This window comes from Uloborus diversus, chromosome 6 (genome assembly GCF_026930045.1).
Source record: "Uloborus diversus isolate 005 chromosome 6, Udiv.v.3.1, whole genome shotgun sequence".
Taxonomy (NCBI): Eukaryota; Metazoa; Arthropoda; class Arachnida; order Araneae; family Uloboridae; genus Uloborus; species Uloborus diversus.
In genome coordinates, this window is record NC_072736.1 from 162,828,118 (window position 1) to 162,845,349 (window position 17,232).

Below are 17,232 nucleotides of genomic sequence, written 5' to 3' on the forward strand. Positions count from 1 at the left end.
AAAACAGGTTTTTTTTTGTATAAAATTAAGTTTTTTCACGGAAAAACACCTATATAGATGAACTGAAACAGCAAAACGTCATCTAAATAAATTTTCAGATCTTTCTCATCATTAAGGATTGATAAGAAATAAAAATTCACAACGTTATACGCTGTAAATAATTTTTACGATAGCTGTACTGGTGGATATCGGTCATGAAATCTTTATATTTATTATCGCATCCTGATCACCATTTCTTTTCTCACGGATATGCCTCGTATTACCTAGTCTAGAAAATCACCAGTCATAATAAAAAGGGCGCAAATTCCTTGTCCTTTTCCAATGTAGAAACAAGAGACTCAACGAGTAAGATCCTATCGCAATTCGTGTCTGCGAAAGACAAAATTTGAATTCAAAACGTCAAAATTCAAATGAATGCTGGACGTTGGATGTTGCATCTTACTTTTTTTTAATTTTACAATCTCATTTAAAAATTTGATGTAAAAAATGGTAAAATTTTTTGATGCATGTATAAAAATTTGAAGCACAAAATTTGAAACAAGGAAAAAAAAAAAGAGTTAAAAAATGCTTGACTTGAGGTTTGTAATAGAACTCAAAAGTTCAATGGGGTTGTTTCCTTCAGTCAAAAGTACTACTTTTTGTCAATGAAATTTATAGAATAAGCAAAAGAAAATAACATGCACCCAGAAAATACTTTCATTTTCCCAACAGTTATTTTTTAATTAATTTTTTTTAATGTTAGATTTTGCAAACAAGGCGTGGTCTTTATGACGTCACAAATGATGAGCTTTAGCGCATAGGTCAACCGCGTTATGATAATAAAGAAGCGAATTATATATTGCGCTCTACACATGCTATCAACCCTATCGTTGCCAGTACACGTGAGTAAAGATGCGAATTAAATATTTTGCTCTGTGAATGGCAACCCTGAATTTCATTTCATCATTTGTGATGTCAACGACAGAAACGTAAACAATAAAAGCTAAGTAATTTTTTTTTTAAATATTAAACATAGTCCAATTATTTTTTAAATAATCAGATCCTATGTTTTTAAGCATGCACTTTCAGAAAAAAAAATACTTTTAAAATTTTGGAAACGACCCCATTAATGTTTTTAAATTCATAAATTTAATTTAAGAAACAAATCCTAAATACATAAATAAGTTTCTAATCGTGGAGAACAGCTCGGAAACCAACGTCTATCAACTTTTAGAACCGTCGTCCAGTCTGACCTTCCTTCTGCGACTTTTTTCCATCTACACGATTTTTTGCCCTTCTCGCATTCTGTCACGGAACGAAATTTCAGCGTCACGCCTTTAGATTTCCAACAGAAACATTTGTTTGGCAAGAAATTTCGATGTGTGTGTCACGTAACGTTTGGAAATCATATTCGGCGGAGAAATCTCGCTTACACTCCACTTTCTGATGAAAGAAATAAGTTTAACATCTCTGGAGTTTTTTTTTTTTTTTTTGTGTGTGTGTGTGTGTGTGTGTGTGTGTGAGTGCAAGAATTCCTGTGGCACGAAATTGGATTTTTACTCTCGGGTTTGAATAAAAATACTGTTTGAAGTAAATGTATTTGTTCTTCGTATACTTTTAGTGGTCATAATCTTTTTCGCAATAACTAAATATGACACGACAGCTTTCAATGAAAGATTTGATGCAAGTTGTTACATCAATACATTTCGATGTTCGAAAGATAAGGTAACAAGCAGTGGCGGGTACAAGGGAAGGGTCATGGAAGGGGGGGGGATCATGACCCCCCAGTTCCGCAGAGTGCCAAGGCGGGGCCCCTTGTCAGTTATGTGACTGGGCTTCCTCAAAAGAAAAAGGAAGAAGAAATATAAAAAGGGAAAGAAAAAAAGGGGGGAGAAAAGAAAGAGGGGGGGACTAAAACTGCTTACTAGAAAATAATTAACTCCATTTTAAGTACCACAGCAATGAATACCAAAAGAGTAAATTTTAGTTTATCTTTATACTTTTTTTCTCTTGTTTGGAATCCCCCCTCCCTTTCCATTCTTCTTGTCTTTTTTTTCTTTCTTTTTTTCTTTATTTCTTCTTTCTTTTTCTTCGTCAGTGTCGCCGCCTCCCCCCCCCCCACCAAAGGCTCCTTGCTCCTAGTTTCCGACTAGGCTGACATGGCCTCTCGTCGTGCTTGATGCCCCCCCCTCGAAACTGTCAACAATAGTATTCACCCCAATTGTGTCCAAACACTGTATGAATAAAATGTAAACGATTTCAGTTGTCTTTTCAATTCATTAACTATTCTTTAAAGTAAATTTTTGAAATTTCTTCTTTCATTGCTAATGAAATTGCTTGAAATTAATTAATGTAATCAATTTTATAAGAAAATAATTATAATAAAAAAGGAAATTAATTTGCAACGTTTATGCCTATTAAGAGACTTATTCCTGACAGATTTTGGGCTTTTTATTGACACTCAAGCATTCAAATCAAGTTTTCGTGCCCAAAATCGTGGGTTCGTTCGGGTGAGGGTGGGGGGAGCACTCTTCAGCATAACCCCTCCTAAAATGGTAGTCTGTATCCGCCCCTGGTAACAAAATAGGCTTCGACTACTCGACTTTATTTGTCCAAATTGAATAATTGAAATACAAATCTAGTATAACCTTGATTTAACGATTGTCAGGGACTTGAAAAATTTATCGTTAAATCAAGGATATCGTTAAATCGAGGTGCATAGATATTTAATACAGTCCCCGCACCAGTGAAATGTATCATTAAATTGTGGAAATCGTAAAATCGGGTATCGTTAAATCGAAATTTTACTATATTTAGTTCTACTGGAAAATACAGGGAGTCCTAAAAGTCCTTGACACATTTTAAAAATTCATAGAAAAGCAACGAATTGTCGTATGAATAATGTGGTTTACGCAATAATACTTCTCGCTTGCAACACGAAAAATTTCGGAGCAGAATCGTGGGGCTAAGTTTCGCCTTCGTTTTTGGCTATTAAATATTGGGTTCGTTTCGTGAATGAACTTTCCATGACTGAAAGCGGAAGATCCCCGCACCGTAATTCGCAACTCCAGAGCTCGAATACGCTACCTTGCGGTGTTTAACAATACTAAAGAAAAAGGTAAAACATTCCATTCCACGTGTTTTCTTAGGGGTAAATTATTAATATGTCGTGTAATGTAATTTCAGAAGCATAGAAAACAAAGCTTCCCACAAACACGATGAAAAATTACTATCATTCACTATGCGTCAAAGCAAGTTATAATTTATGGCATGTGTTTGTTTTACCTTTTTCAACCGCCATTTGACAGTGGCTGCAGCGCCCCCTGTTGTTTATTGGAGTTTGCGAATAGTGAACTTCCTTGGTACTAGTCTAAACATCGCTTTGTTAGTGTACACTGTAACGGACAGGAAAACCTTCCGTGGAGTTAAAACATACTGCGAAGCCTTGCAGGGCGTTGTGTTGCAAGAAGAAAAGAAAAATAATAACTTTAACTTTTAATTTAGAATTCCATAAAAAGTAATTAAACAAAAAGAGGAATAATATATAATGTGAGTTAAAAAGGCGCTGCATATTTAGATGATTTCTTATTGTAAATAAATGTATATATTTATGTTTTATAACTCTGCGGCTTAATATTTTTATTTATACAACCTTCTGATGAATTGTTTGATGATCAAAATAATACTTTAGACATTCATCGACAATAACCACTCCGCATCTTTCTTTCTTTTTTCTTTCATTCTAAATATGAAGTTAATGAAATATAATTTCACCAAAGCATGTTGCTATCTAAAGTTTGCAAAAATGGAAAGAGAGTTTATGACAATTAAAGAAAAGGAAAAGGTGTTTCATATGCTGGAACAACTAAAAAGTGCGTCAGATAAAATTACTGTGTCTAGTGTACAGTGCTATTATAATGCTACATTTTATTATTACTACATACTATACATCAGTAGCGTCGCTACAGGGGGGGGGGGGAGGCGGCCCGCCCCGGGTATCACCCGTCTGGAGGGTGACACCTAAAGTGGAATTCCACGTTTTTTTTTTTTTTAAATAAATCTAAAAGGCATTTTTAAAACTACGAATCGGAAAATTTTCCGGGGGGAACCCGCCATATCCCCCTTCCCCACTCAGCAGAAAGTAAATGTATTTCTAAGGAATAGGTTCAGATTGTCAATACTTACACCTAGTAGTGCTTTCATTACCCCTTTACTTTTTCTGACCTCGTGACAGCTCTGCACATATGCGTTAAGATCAAGTTATAAAAAAATTGTTCATAGAGCTTAATTATCTTTTGGCCATTAACCCACGTAAAATTTCGTTATAACACAAATGTAGTCGTTTCTGAAAACTGTATGAGTTTCATGATTTCATGTTTACATAGAACGTTAAAACCTGTTTTTTTTAAATTAATTTTTTGCTTTTGTGCGTGTATGTATGGGGGAGGGGGGGGGGGTAACACTACAAATTATCGCCCCGGGTGTTCCCCCTGCTAGGTACGCCACTGTATACGTAGTGTACTGTTTCATTTTACGTCTCTCTCCTTCATTGATTTTGTGCATCGTAAGAACAGTATTTTATGTTGAATTACACAGCTTTTTTTTTTTGTTAAGTTTAAATACAGTAAAAATTGCGTTCTTTACGGGGGAAAAAAAAAACGGCAATATAAAATTAATAAATGGGTTAAAACAGATTGAGGGTTGTTTACAAGGGCGCTCATATGCAAAATTTAAAGAGGGGGGCTTATATAATTTCCCCATGGTTTAGCAGGATATTTTCCTCGTAGAAACCAATTTCAGTTCAGATTAGAGTTATTAAAGTTTGATATTTTTAATAAATTATTCATTAATGGCTGGAGAAGAAATGTTTTTACATTTTTTCAAAGAAAAAAGTACTGAAAGCAAGGAAGTTCCAATTTCTAAGGAGGGGGGATTTGAGCCCCCACTCGCCCCTATAAGGGCGCCCTTGGTTGTTTAGAGCTGTCTAAAATAATTGGGTGTTTATATAAAAATCGTATATGCCCTTTTTCGCAAATTTCCACCTACGCGAGTGATCTTTGATCGCATCCCTCGCGTAGGTTGAGACTCGACTGTATACAAAATAGAAATTAAGCCTAACTTAAATGTAAAAAAAATTAACTCACCTTGGAACGAGATCTTTGCCCACTATTATTTTAATTGAAAAGTTCAAAGAACACAGCGTTGTTGTTGGTATGAAACATTTTGAGCTCAAATGTACTAATTTTAGTACCGAACGTATTAAAATAAACACCATCGATTTTTTTTACGAGATAAGTGTATGTTTAGAATTTGCCGAGCTTTCACTGCTGCCATTCAGTTAAAGATAAATTAAATGAAAAATACGCATAATACAATTGAAACGCAAGCAGTGTTCAAGTCACAAAACTAGTTCTTTTTCATTCATATTGGAAAAAAGTAATAAATTTAATCTCCAATATATTGCGATTTTTTTTTTTTTTTTCATAATGATATTTATGCCTGAATACAAGGTTGAAATGCAATAGAACAAAAATTGAATTATAAATGTAATTTAAGTACTTCAAAGTATTTTCAAAATATTTTTGTATAAACATTAAAACTGTGTAAGTGAATATGCTATAGCTAGTTGATTGAAATTCAACAGATTGTATTCGACAATATACAGAAGCTTGGAGATATTTACGTAAAAAAATTATATTTCGAAGGCAATAATAATAAACATCTTTATAGAGTCGCTATATAGATAGGCCGACGCATCAGCTTAAGTTTAGCCATTTTGTATCGGATTTTTCATTGTTGCACTGCTAGGGTTACCACAGCAAAGTTTCGGGTTTCGCCAAATTTGCCGAAAATAATACTTTATTTAAAAAAAAAAAACACGTGCCACTAATAATCGCTCGAAAAATCACCAAACACGATAACTTGCCAAATAATACAACCACTCAAACACGCGCTCGGAACCAAAATGGCTGATCTTAAGCTGATGCGTCGGCTCGTATATATAGGGGGCTTAACCGGATCCAGTTCAGCCTTGTCAAACTAAAGCCTTTCCCTGCATTTCAAACATTACCAAAAAATATTATCAAATGATCATGCTGTGGCGCGAATTTCATTGCTGATGACATCAGAGCGTTACTCGATCAATGAGTTCGCCATTATATCTTGAGGATTTCCACATCTCACACTCAGGTGAAACAGCTTCCACTATGACCTTCACTGACTGACAACACAAAACAACCGATCTCATTTTCTTGGGGGGGGGGGGGGGGGGGACAGAAAACCAACTAAGCATGGATGCTACTCCCAAAAGCATTTTTCAACGACAGGCGGATTTTCAACCTGGCGCTCGCTTCTTGTCATGCGTTTTCCAGCCGACCGACTTTCCCTGTTTCTAACGATCCCTGGTGATGCGGAGGAGCAACCTCTACTCCTGATGATACTCGGAATGGAGCATCACTTAGGGATTCACGGTTGAAAACACGCGCGAAATCTATGCTTTGTTTGATTCTATCATCGAAACAATCGCGGGCTGTTAAGAAATGATAGCCTCCCCCCACCCCTCTCTATCTCATATCAGGGGATATTTTAAAGTTTGTTTTGCTAAAGGTGTTTTCTATTCGTTTTCTTTCAAGTACTTGTTTTTGAGAAAACCATCCTTCAATTTTTTTTTTAAATTATCACTGAAATATTTTACACTTGGTTTTAGTACATGGATTCGAACTGCTGAGTTTGAGAAAATACATTTATGTTAATTCGGTGACGTCGCTGGGTGTCACTCGTCTGGGAGGTAGCTCCAGAAGATAACATTTGTGTTTTTAACGTTTCGATTTCAAAATGCATGTTTAAGACTACGAATTTGAAAACCGTCATTATCTTTCTCTGAGATACGTTTGAAATAATTAAGGGGTTTTTACTTGCCTTTTGCTCATTAGCCAACTTAAAATTTCGCTATAACACAAATGTAGTTGCTTTTGAAAATTGTATGAATTTCATATTTTAATGTTTACATAGAATGTTATTATTAATACTTTTTTTTCTTTTTGTGTTTTTTTTTTTTTTTTTTGTTTTGAGGGGGAGGGGGGAGTTTGACACCAGAAATTACTGCCCGGGTGTCACCCATGCTAGATACACACCACTGATTAATTTCATTTGGGTTTTGAATTAAATGTGGTATAGAAAATCGCCGTCGAACCGCAGGATTTGGGGGTACATACAGGGTGTCCGATAAGTCCTTGACACATTGTTAAAAATTCATAAAAAAGCAACAAATTCTTGTATGAATATCGGGATTGCGCCATAATACTTCACATTTTTTATGACATCGTAAAAAAGAAAAAGGAATGAAAGAAAAAAGAGTAAGTATAAGTAATTTACATTGACTGAAACGCGGTAGACAGATGCACCAAACTGCATCAGTTGTGACGTCATCAAGACCACGCCTTATTTTCAAAATCGGACATTTTAAAAAGTAATTAAAAACTAAGCGTTGGGAAAATGAAAGTTTTTTCTCGCTCCATGTTATTTTTTTGCTAATTCTATCAATTTCAGTAACTAAAAGTATTACGTTTGACTGAAGGAAACAACCCCATTAATAAGTAACTTATTATGACGGCTGTATCGTCACAGTAAGGAAAACAAACGTAATGTGAGGAGCTTAATCATTTTATTAAACAGAAAGCGATATCTTTCATCACCAGAGTTCAATGTGCGCACCGTTTGTGGACATAGGATGAACACGAGTTCTTACGTATACATTGAACTCGGGCAATGAAAGATATCGCTTTCTGTTTAATAAAATGATTAAACACCTCACATTACGTTCGTTTTCCTTACTGTGACGATACAGCCGTCATAATAAGTTACTTATAATGGGGTTGTTTCCTTCAGTCAAAAGTATTACTTTTAGTTACTGAAATTGATAGAATAAGCAAAAAATAACATGCAGCGAGAAAAAACTTTCATTTTCCCAACGCTTAGTTTTTAATTACTTTTTAAAATGTCTGATTTTGAAAACAAGGCGTGGTCTTTGTGACGTCACATATGATGCAGTTTGGCGCATCTGTCTACCGCGTTTCCACACTATGATAATTAAGAAGCGAATTATATATTGAGCTCTAAGCTTGCTATTTATATTATCGTTGCCAACACATATGAGTAAAGAAGCGAATAAAATATTGTGCTCCGTGAATGGCATTTCATCGTTTGTGATGTCATCGGCAGAAGCGTAAACAATGAAAGCGGAGCGATTACAGTAATTTTTATAAAATATTAAACTTGGTCAAATTATTTAAAAAATGGTCATATCCTATGTATAGTACTATAATAGACTTGAAACCAAGTGTCCAAAATCCACTGATATCAAGTCTTGCGTTATTGCAGGCAGAATATTTAAATAAATTCTTCCAAAGAGAAAATGTACAGATATAACAGTAATTACAACCTATAAACATCAACAAAACTCACATTGGAGGGTAGCTAGTGTATTTTCTTAGAGGATCAAAAGTTATTAATGTAATGGAACGAAGAAGTTCGAATCGTACATTAAAAAAAAAAGAATTTGGACGTTAGAGTGCAGAGGTTCTGTGGAAAACCCTACTTTTTCTAAAACATTCGAGGTACATGATGGCATCGCGCGGTTGTTCTATATATTTAAACACAGGAGAAATCGAAACAGCACGTAATAGTTATTTAAGTCTACATTGCGTCATTTTATAGTTAAGGATAAATTATAAGAATAAATTACATAACTTTAATAACTAAACAGAAGACTTCTATAATGAAGCTCAGTACATAACACAATAAAAATGTAACAACGAAAATACGCATAGCCAACAGCTGACTTTCAGGGAAAAAGCAAAAAGATAAAGTTACCTGGGTCTCCCTTTCAGAGGTCTTTCATCAAAATGAGATAACTGTATACTTTGTCAATTTGACGCCATTATTTATCAACTCGAAATGCCTACACGCTGCAAGAAACAATTTTGGCTCTATCATCCAAAGTAAAAATAAAATTTGTTCTTGCAGCCTTAGTAATAATAATCTTGGTAACCTTCCCAGACAGCACAGATCTTCCAATATTCGTTGTTATATCGTTGAACTGGTGCAAAACTCATGACATATCACAACCGGATATCGACGCGATGTAGATTTCCTCACGTAGTTGGGCTTTTCCAAATATGGTTGACAAAAGTACGAAATTGGCACAGGTTTCAAAATAAATCCAAAATATGTTTGAAAGTTTACATTTATAGCATATAGCGCATCTCTAATTTTTGTAATCATTTTGACGAGTTTTTACATGTCTGAAAACTTTTTAATCTGCTCATGCGCAACAATTTCAGTTTAGAAAAATGGCTATTTACTGACTGTAGGATGTTTCCACGTTGTCAGTTGTCGGCTTGTGTATTGTTGCGAGTGTGAGTGTGTAAATGAATTAGCGATTTCTTGTATTAATGTGAAGTAAGTAATTGCCTGCTTTTTAAGTTTTTTTAAATTATGTTTTCAAAATTCAAGAAACAATGTTCTGATCGTCAAGAACGACATGAAGATAGCTATGAATTAAAAATTCTCATATTATTATTATTATTTTGTTTGTTTGTTCAGATTATTGCTGGAATAAAATTTGTGAATTGTGCATACAAAAGAAATGGTTTATTGTCTACTTAAATATGAACGCAAAATAGGTTATCAATGATTCATAGATTACTGGCATGTTTCTTGGAAGTCATAAATCTTTAAAATTACTTTTTTAAAACGCTAAAAATAGTTAACATCAGCCATTTTTTCTTAAATTATTTAAATAAAATATACATATTTATTTGTAATTGAAATTAATTTAAAAATTATTTCATTTTTCTTGTCTTTCTTAATTATTTTATTGAGTTATATTCCAAATTTGAATTTTATTTAAACGATTTTTTAAAAAATCTTGAGTATATTACTGTTTTAAAAAGTTTGAGGGTAAAAAAGTTTTTAAGACTTTCAAAAAGTGTGCAAACAGTTTATAAATTATTGGTAATTAATTCACCAAGATGCAATTTATGTAGATATTTCGTGACACAAACACATGAGAAAATCGTTGATAAATCCTCTGGAACAGGTTGTTAGTTCATCTAATATTAGTAGATAAATCCATTTAACCTCTAAAATCCGTTGAAAACTCCTCCAGAAGGACAATATGACCAAAATAGAAATATCGTTGATATTTTGTAAGCATCCAAAAAACGTTGTTAATTGCTCCCAAAAATGTTGAAAGTCATATCATATCTACAGCGATTTCACGTAAAATCGCTGTGCTGGGCGGACATTTTGCTATTTTATCAACCAGTTCTCTACGAATTTAAGAAGATTTCGGTACATGTGATCACGTTGATGTTACATTACTTCTACGATTTTGGGACGATTTGTGCTGTTTGGGTTATTATGAGAGGTATGACAGAAAAGAATACGAGTACATTCTTCAAAGAATTTTCACTTCGGGGTCTAATCTGTTCTGCTACTATGGTTTCGAATCGCCATTAAATGCTGCATGTGTAAATACTGCACCCAGTTTTCCGTTCTTTGGTTTCTGATTGGTTGTTTTTCGTCTCGCGTCATGTCTTCTCATTGGTTGACTTTTTATGTAAAGTTTTGATATAAATACTGGTATATTTCTAGTTGATGCCATTTCAAGTTTTTGACTGCTGTACAGTTTAATAAAAATGTATTGTTGACATTTTAGCAAAGTATTTATACTACAGTCGAACCCGCTTAATGGAATAGCTATTTTGCCACGAAAAAGTATTCTAATAAGTGGGATATTCTATTAACCGGTATAAAAATAACACGTTACATTGGTTTGGTACATTGAAAATGTATTACATTAAACGGGATATTCTTTTAACCGATATTCCAACAAGCGGGCTCGACTGTATTAGTTTCAATCATAGACTAATAATAAGAGTAGACAGAGCTTTCCCGGACTTGCTGATGAAAAAATTGGTTCATGGATACATCATGTGACTGGTGGAAGGCTTGGCGAAAACTTTGGCAGCATGGTTGCTAGATGGCAGGATTATCTATAGTTTGGCACTCGACATGTATTTTAAGACGTAATGTGTTTTTATTATAATTTTTTTTCCAGGTGCAGAGATGATTGAACTGTTTTTCTTTTAGTTATGCATTATTTTGACATTAGTAATTAGTTTTTGATCACAGTTTTCAGTAACTTTTATTTCATTCGGAACTGCTACGTCAGCGTTGGTGTAAACGTAATGGCGTAAACGTTTTGCGTTAACGCAAAAATGTACTAATCGGTATCTTAAATTGAAATTGTTGGTAAAAATCTTACCGTTTGCCGATTCTTTTTGTTTGCTTGCATCTTTAATTGCTTAGAGAGTTATTGAAATTGAATAAAGAAAATGCGCAATACTATCTAAACGAAAAACTCGCTATATTAACAAAATATTTACAACTTAGAATAACAAATTTACAAATCGGACTCCATAAAAGATCATTCTTCCATGTTCCATCAATTCTATTTATTTTATTTCGCGCTGGCGTTGATCGTCTGCTACGATCAACGCCCGTTGTTGCTAGGATATCCACCAGTCACATGGTTTGGTTTATGAGCAGCAAAAGGGTTGCCATAGCTCGGTCTACTCTTATTACTACTCTTATTACTACTCGGTCTATGGTTTCAATTTTAAATAAGTATCGTCTGCGAGAATGAAAATGTAACTAATAATGAAAAATTACGGTGACAGTGACTGGAACGTTTTTAAATCTCTTTATTAAAAATAACTTAGAAGTACACAATGAAGGCGACACACAACATTGACTTTAAATGAAGCTTACACAGTTACAGTTACAAACATGCAACAAAGTTTATGATTATTTTACTGATCTTCTTCCTTTTCTTCTTCCGGTTGATCCGCCTGCATCTGAGGCCCAACTGCGGCTGGGAAGTCTCCGATCCTTCGGCGGCCCACTTGGATGATCTCGCTCGGTCTTGTCTTGTCGACCTCGGTCATTGCTTGCAACTGCCTTGGTAGTTCCTGGTATAGAGCTGCTGGAACAGCCTCTGCATAACGGAATTAAAAATTCATTGATTAGCGAGAATTTCTAAGCATGATACTATGTAGTAGTCGTGCGAAAAATTCGCTTTCTGCATTAGCTCTGTTCAATACATGTGTCCTCTGATCTTCGGAATATGAACTGGCACACGGAAAACTGGGTCGTTTTCAATATATATTCATACAATTTTAGGAAATCAAATTTAAAAAACTCAACGGATATTTCTTGAACACCATCGTATAACTGAAAATACACGAATGGAAATTATTTAAAAATTACAGTAATGAGTATTAGGTCAATAATAAATAAGTTGCTCATACGTTTTATCGTTTTATAATGAAATTATTTGAAAAAAAAATAATAATTTGAATTTTGTCATCTTGATTTCAAATTATGTTTTTCGCAATCACGAGTGTGTGTTTGTATGTAAGCATGTGTGTTTCTGTGTGGGGTGTATGTGTGTGTGTAGGCATGTGTGTTTGTGTGCAGGCATGAGTGTGTGGGTAGTTGTGTGTAGGTGTGTGTGGTATGTGTATGTAGCATATGTGTTTGTGTCTGTGTGCATGTGAGTGTTTGGGTAGTTGTGTGTATGTGAATGTGTGTGTGTATGTGTTTGTGTATGTGTATGGGTGTATGTGTGTGTAGGTGTATATATGTATATGTGTGTAGGTGCGTGTATGTATGCGTGTAAGTGTAGGATATTGACGAAACCTGGAGACGGCTTTCGCTATAGGTGCAGCATCGTGAGGAGCCTGCCTGTCCACGGTGATGGTGCGGAGGGTGGCGGTGGGAAAAATCAAAGGAACGTCAAAAACAGTCAAATGAAAGCAATAAGCAATCGTGATTGCTCAAAAAAATCACCTTAAAATAAAAATAATTGCCCATGTACAGGGTGTATCAGTACAGCGTTTAGACTTTCAGGCAGATAGAATACACCTTGACGATGGGGAACCACACAGCAATCCATGGTCGGAAACGCTTTCCTGGCCCGGTAGTGGAGACACAAATCGCCAAAAAGACAAGACACGAATAAGAGAAGAAAACATGTTTATTATCCTTAGTACAGTAAAAAACTAAGAAAAAAGAACATGAAGGAGCCAACGATCGTCATGAATGTAGGTGTTCGATATTACGACTCCGGGTCGTGATGCATGCCTCACATCTCCGGCGCATCGAACGTTAGCGGAAATACCGGGCGTGTCTCGGACTTCCCGGTGTAACAAAACCGTGTGTGCGCATGCACCGTCATCTGATGCTTCGGTTTACGTAGCAACATCTATCGTGTACACCAGACAAAAACTTACCAGTGTTTTTGCGGTATTAAAAATAATAAACATGCTTTCTTCTGTTATTCGTGTCTAGTCTTTCTTGTGCTTTGTGTCGTCACTATCGCGTCAGGAAAGCGCTTCAGACCATCCACTGCTATATGTGATTTCCCATCGTCTGGGTGTTTTCTGTCTGTCCTGAAAGTCTGTAAACGCTGTACTGATACACCCTGTACATGTTAGATGTATCTGAAAACATTATTATTTAAGCTCTTCTGCGATTTTTTTTGAGCAATCACGATTGCTTATTGTTCTCATTTGACCGCTTTTGATGTTCCGTGCCTTTTTCAGCTTGGACCAGAAGCCTCTGCAGCACCACCGCCCACCGTCCTCTGCAGGCGGCGCGGCTGCTCCGGTCCTGAACTATCCGCTTCTCCTGGTCGGAGGCGTCCATGTCCTACACACACGCACGCTCACACACTCACACACATATACACACACAAGCCTACACACACACAAGCCTACACACTTACACACACAACTATGCACACGTAACTGCCCAGGAGGAGAGGCAGGCTTGGGGGGGGGGGGACTGGAGCTGTTTCTAGAAACAATAACTCCAATGAGTAGGGTCCTGTCTCAGTTCGTGATTGCGAAAAACATAATTTAAATTCAGAATTTCAGAATTCAATTTTTTTTTTTTTTTTGAGCAATCACGATTGCTTATTGCTTTCATTTGACCGTCCTTGGCGTCTGGTTCCTTTTTCAGCTTGGACCAGGGACACCAGCACCACCGCCCATCGGCCTCTGCAGGCGGCGCGGCGCGGCTGCTCCGGTCCTGAGCTATACGCTTCTCCTGGTCGGAGGCGTCCATGTCCTACACACATGCGCGCTCATACACACACACACACACACACACACACGCGCGCGCGCTCATACACACAAGCCTTTACACACATACACACAGGTCTACGCACACACGCAAGCCTACACATGCACGCACGCGTGCCTACATAATATACACACACGCCTGCACGCACACACACAACTAGACACACGTAACCCCCTAGGAGGAGGGGTAGGCTTGGGGGGACAGGAGCTGTTTCTAGAAACAATAGCCCCCCATGAGTACGGCACTGTCGCAACTCGTGATTGCGAAAAACATAATTTGAATTCTAAATTTCAGAATTCAAATTAATTTGAAAATTCGAAAAGTTTTTTTTTTTTTTTTCAAATTGTGGGCCATGGTCGGACTGGCTTTGCGAATGCATCTATCAAATATGAGTCGCTTTACGAATGAATCCTTCAAATATGAGTCGCTTTGCGAATGGATCTCTCAAATATGAGCTGTGAGTTGAAGTATTTAAGAATGTCCTTTGATGGCTGAATTCAGATGAGATTTCAAAGTATTTTAACAACTCCCACACAAACCAATATTTCTTTTACATCACCGTCTTTACCGCTTGCCTATGTGTTGAAAATCGTTTTGTGCTGCAAGAATCTTTATATGAGGCCCCTAGTTTCAAAACCGGACACTTGTAGAAAACCAAATTTTACAGGAGACGTAAAAGTCCGGTTTTGAAACTGAGGCAGACCTTCCCGCCCCATTTCAAGGGGGAAAGAAGCGGTTTTTGAACCTAATATTGAGCAGGCAAAAAGGCCTTATGATTCTCTACAAGATTAACAAAAAAAAAAAAAAAAAAGAAAATCGAATTTTTTGCAAGTATCCGGTTTTGAAACTAGGGGCCTCATATGTGTGTACAGATTGCGGCAGTGGCGTACCAATAGGAGGGGGGGGGGGTAAAAATCCACAGATGAGTTGAATTTTACATTATTGCCCATCCTGATACAGTTATTTCACATATGTTTTGATATTTAAAAAAAAAAATCCTCCAGAAGGTAATTCCGGTTGCGCTAGTGGACTGTGGGTAACCTCTGGTAGTTAGCCAATCGGACTCTCGACGGGGTCCCGTTGCCTCAAAATACTCATCGAGTACACATAGACTACGAGTTCGTTAAATCCACGAGTTCTCAAGTTTTGTGGCCGTCTGATTATAATTGTTGCAAAGTTTTTGAAACGTCCACTCCGTTTCATTACTATGCTGAATTGAGGATGTGGAGCTTAGTTGATGTTATCATTAGTAGTCGGAAGTTGTTTAAGATTCCATGTTTTTTTTTTTTTTTTTTGAGTTGTTGGGACTGTTTGTTCAAGGTACTTGCAAAAATATGAAGTTGAAGCTATTGTGCATATTATATAATTTTTAATATAATTTTTAATTTTTTAAAAGAAGTTTCGGAAATACAGCAGAAATTGATATTTACGTCTAATCCAAAACTCGTTCCAATGAGCTTTGGATCAGGGGTGAACTGGCCCGCCGGCCCATCTGCCGATGAGCCCTAAAGCCTGAACACCCTTTTTTTTTTTTTTATTAGATTCCTTTTTTTTTTTATTATTTATTTTATTTTTTGGTGCAACTTCTTTTTGTTTTTTGTTTTTTACCTGTGCGATTTCACTTCGCTTTTTTTTTCTTTTGCTTTAAATCCGGAAACCTGTATACCATTAGTTTTTTTTTTCCTTTCTTTCTTCCTTTTTTTTACACCTTTTTTAAAATTTTTATTTATTTATTAATTTATTTATTTTGTTGCACTTTTTTTTCGCTCCCTTTATAAGCCAAAAGGTTGGCGCCCTCTTGCATTAATCATTTTGCAATCTATATTATTAGAATCCCTTTATTATATAGAGCTCATGAGTAAATACAGAATTTTAAACATTACCATTGCATCTGTAAACCAAATCGGACCAGATAATTGCTTCTTGTGAGAAACAGAAGACACCCAAACGTCCTCCCTTCAACTTGCTGTCGAAGATGTTTCCGGAGTCAGCAACCATGTTCTCGCCTTCGAAAATTCGGAGCCTGGAAATGAAACAGTTTCGTTCTATACTTCTGTTCGAATAGAACTGTGAGATCTTAGTGAGACTAGATAATGCAGAAACTAAAATTCGTCTAGCAGTGAGTTACCGCCCCTAAGAAAAGGGCAACATGCAATGTACCAGGCAGCCCGGTTGTCACATCCAGAGACTGCAGTTTCGTTCTTATTAGAACTCATCAGTCTAGATTAGTGAATAACCGAGCCGGAGGAAGATGTCATCTCATTGAAGCCGAAAGTGCCAACAAACTTCTGGATAAAGTAACTTTACCTCACCAACGAGTGTCCGTAGCATGGTGCGGTTCGACTCGTGAATTGAAGGCAAAGCTTGGGTATTTCGCAGTAAGTTACGGCCCCTAAGCCAGAGCTAAGGCAGAACTACGCATAATATATTGTCCGTTTTTTCAGGAGAAGGCACTACGCCACACCCCCTCGAAAGCAGAGTTCCATTTTACGCGTGGCTAATCGGTACGCATTCCACGCGCTTCTAAAGGAGACAACTAGACAACCTTAACTTGGGCGTGCATTTTAATGTGCGAAAAAGTCTTAGTGCCCTTTACATCACTTGCTTCACTTGTTTGTTGGCATTTTAGTTATCCTTACATTTTAAAAACTGCTGCTTTTACAACAAAATGCTATGATCCGAGTATACCTTCTACCGAAAACAGCGAAATAGAATCATCGGATACCACGTGACGAGGAAGGAGTCAAGTGCCTTCTTGTGAAAAACGCGCGTAAACGTTGTTTGCGTTTGCTCGTGAGACTTGTGAAAACGCTGAAGATGAATCGCTCGATAGAACATCGGTATGCAATCAAATTTTGCTTTCGCTTGGGCTAAACTGCTTCGGAAACTTTTGCTATGATGACGGAGGCCTACAAAGATGACGCCCTATCAGGAGCTCCGGTGGTGTAATGAGTTTAAAATGGGAAGAGAATCCGTTGAAGACCTGGAACGATCTAAAGGCCCTTCAACGAGTCGTGTGGATGAAACGGTGGAAAAAGTGAA

General features: G+C 36.5%; 1 protein-coding gene across 1 annotated transcript in view; it reads right to left on the minus strand.

Annotated features, from left to right (window-relative positions):
- Nucleotides 1-11,731: 11,731 nt before the first annotated feature.
- Nucleotides 11,732-17,232, minus strand: part of LOC129225296 (cartilage oligomeric matrix protein-like) — a 202,089-nt gene continuing 196,588 nt past the window's right edge. The window contains exons 24-25 of the mRNA XM_054859885.1: nucleotides 16,074-16,213; nucleotides 11,732-12,040 (exon numbers count right to left, since the gene is read on the minus strand). Of these exons, the coding sequence (XP_054715860.1) occupies nucleotides 11,856-12,040; nucleotides 16,074-16,213 (325 nt within the window). The 3' untranslated portion in view covers nucleotides 11,732-11,855. The remainder of the gene's footprint in view (nucleotides 12,041-16,073; nucleotides 16,214-17,232) is intronic.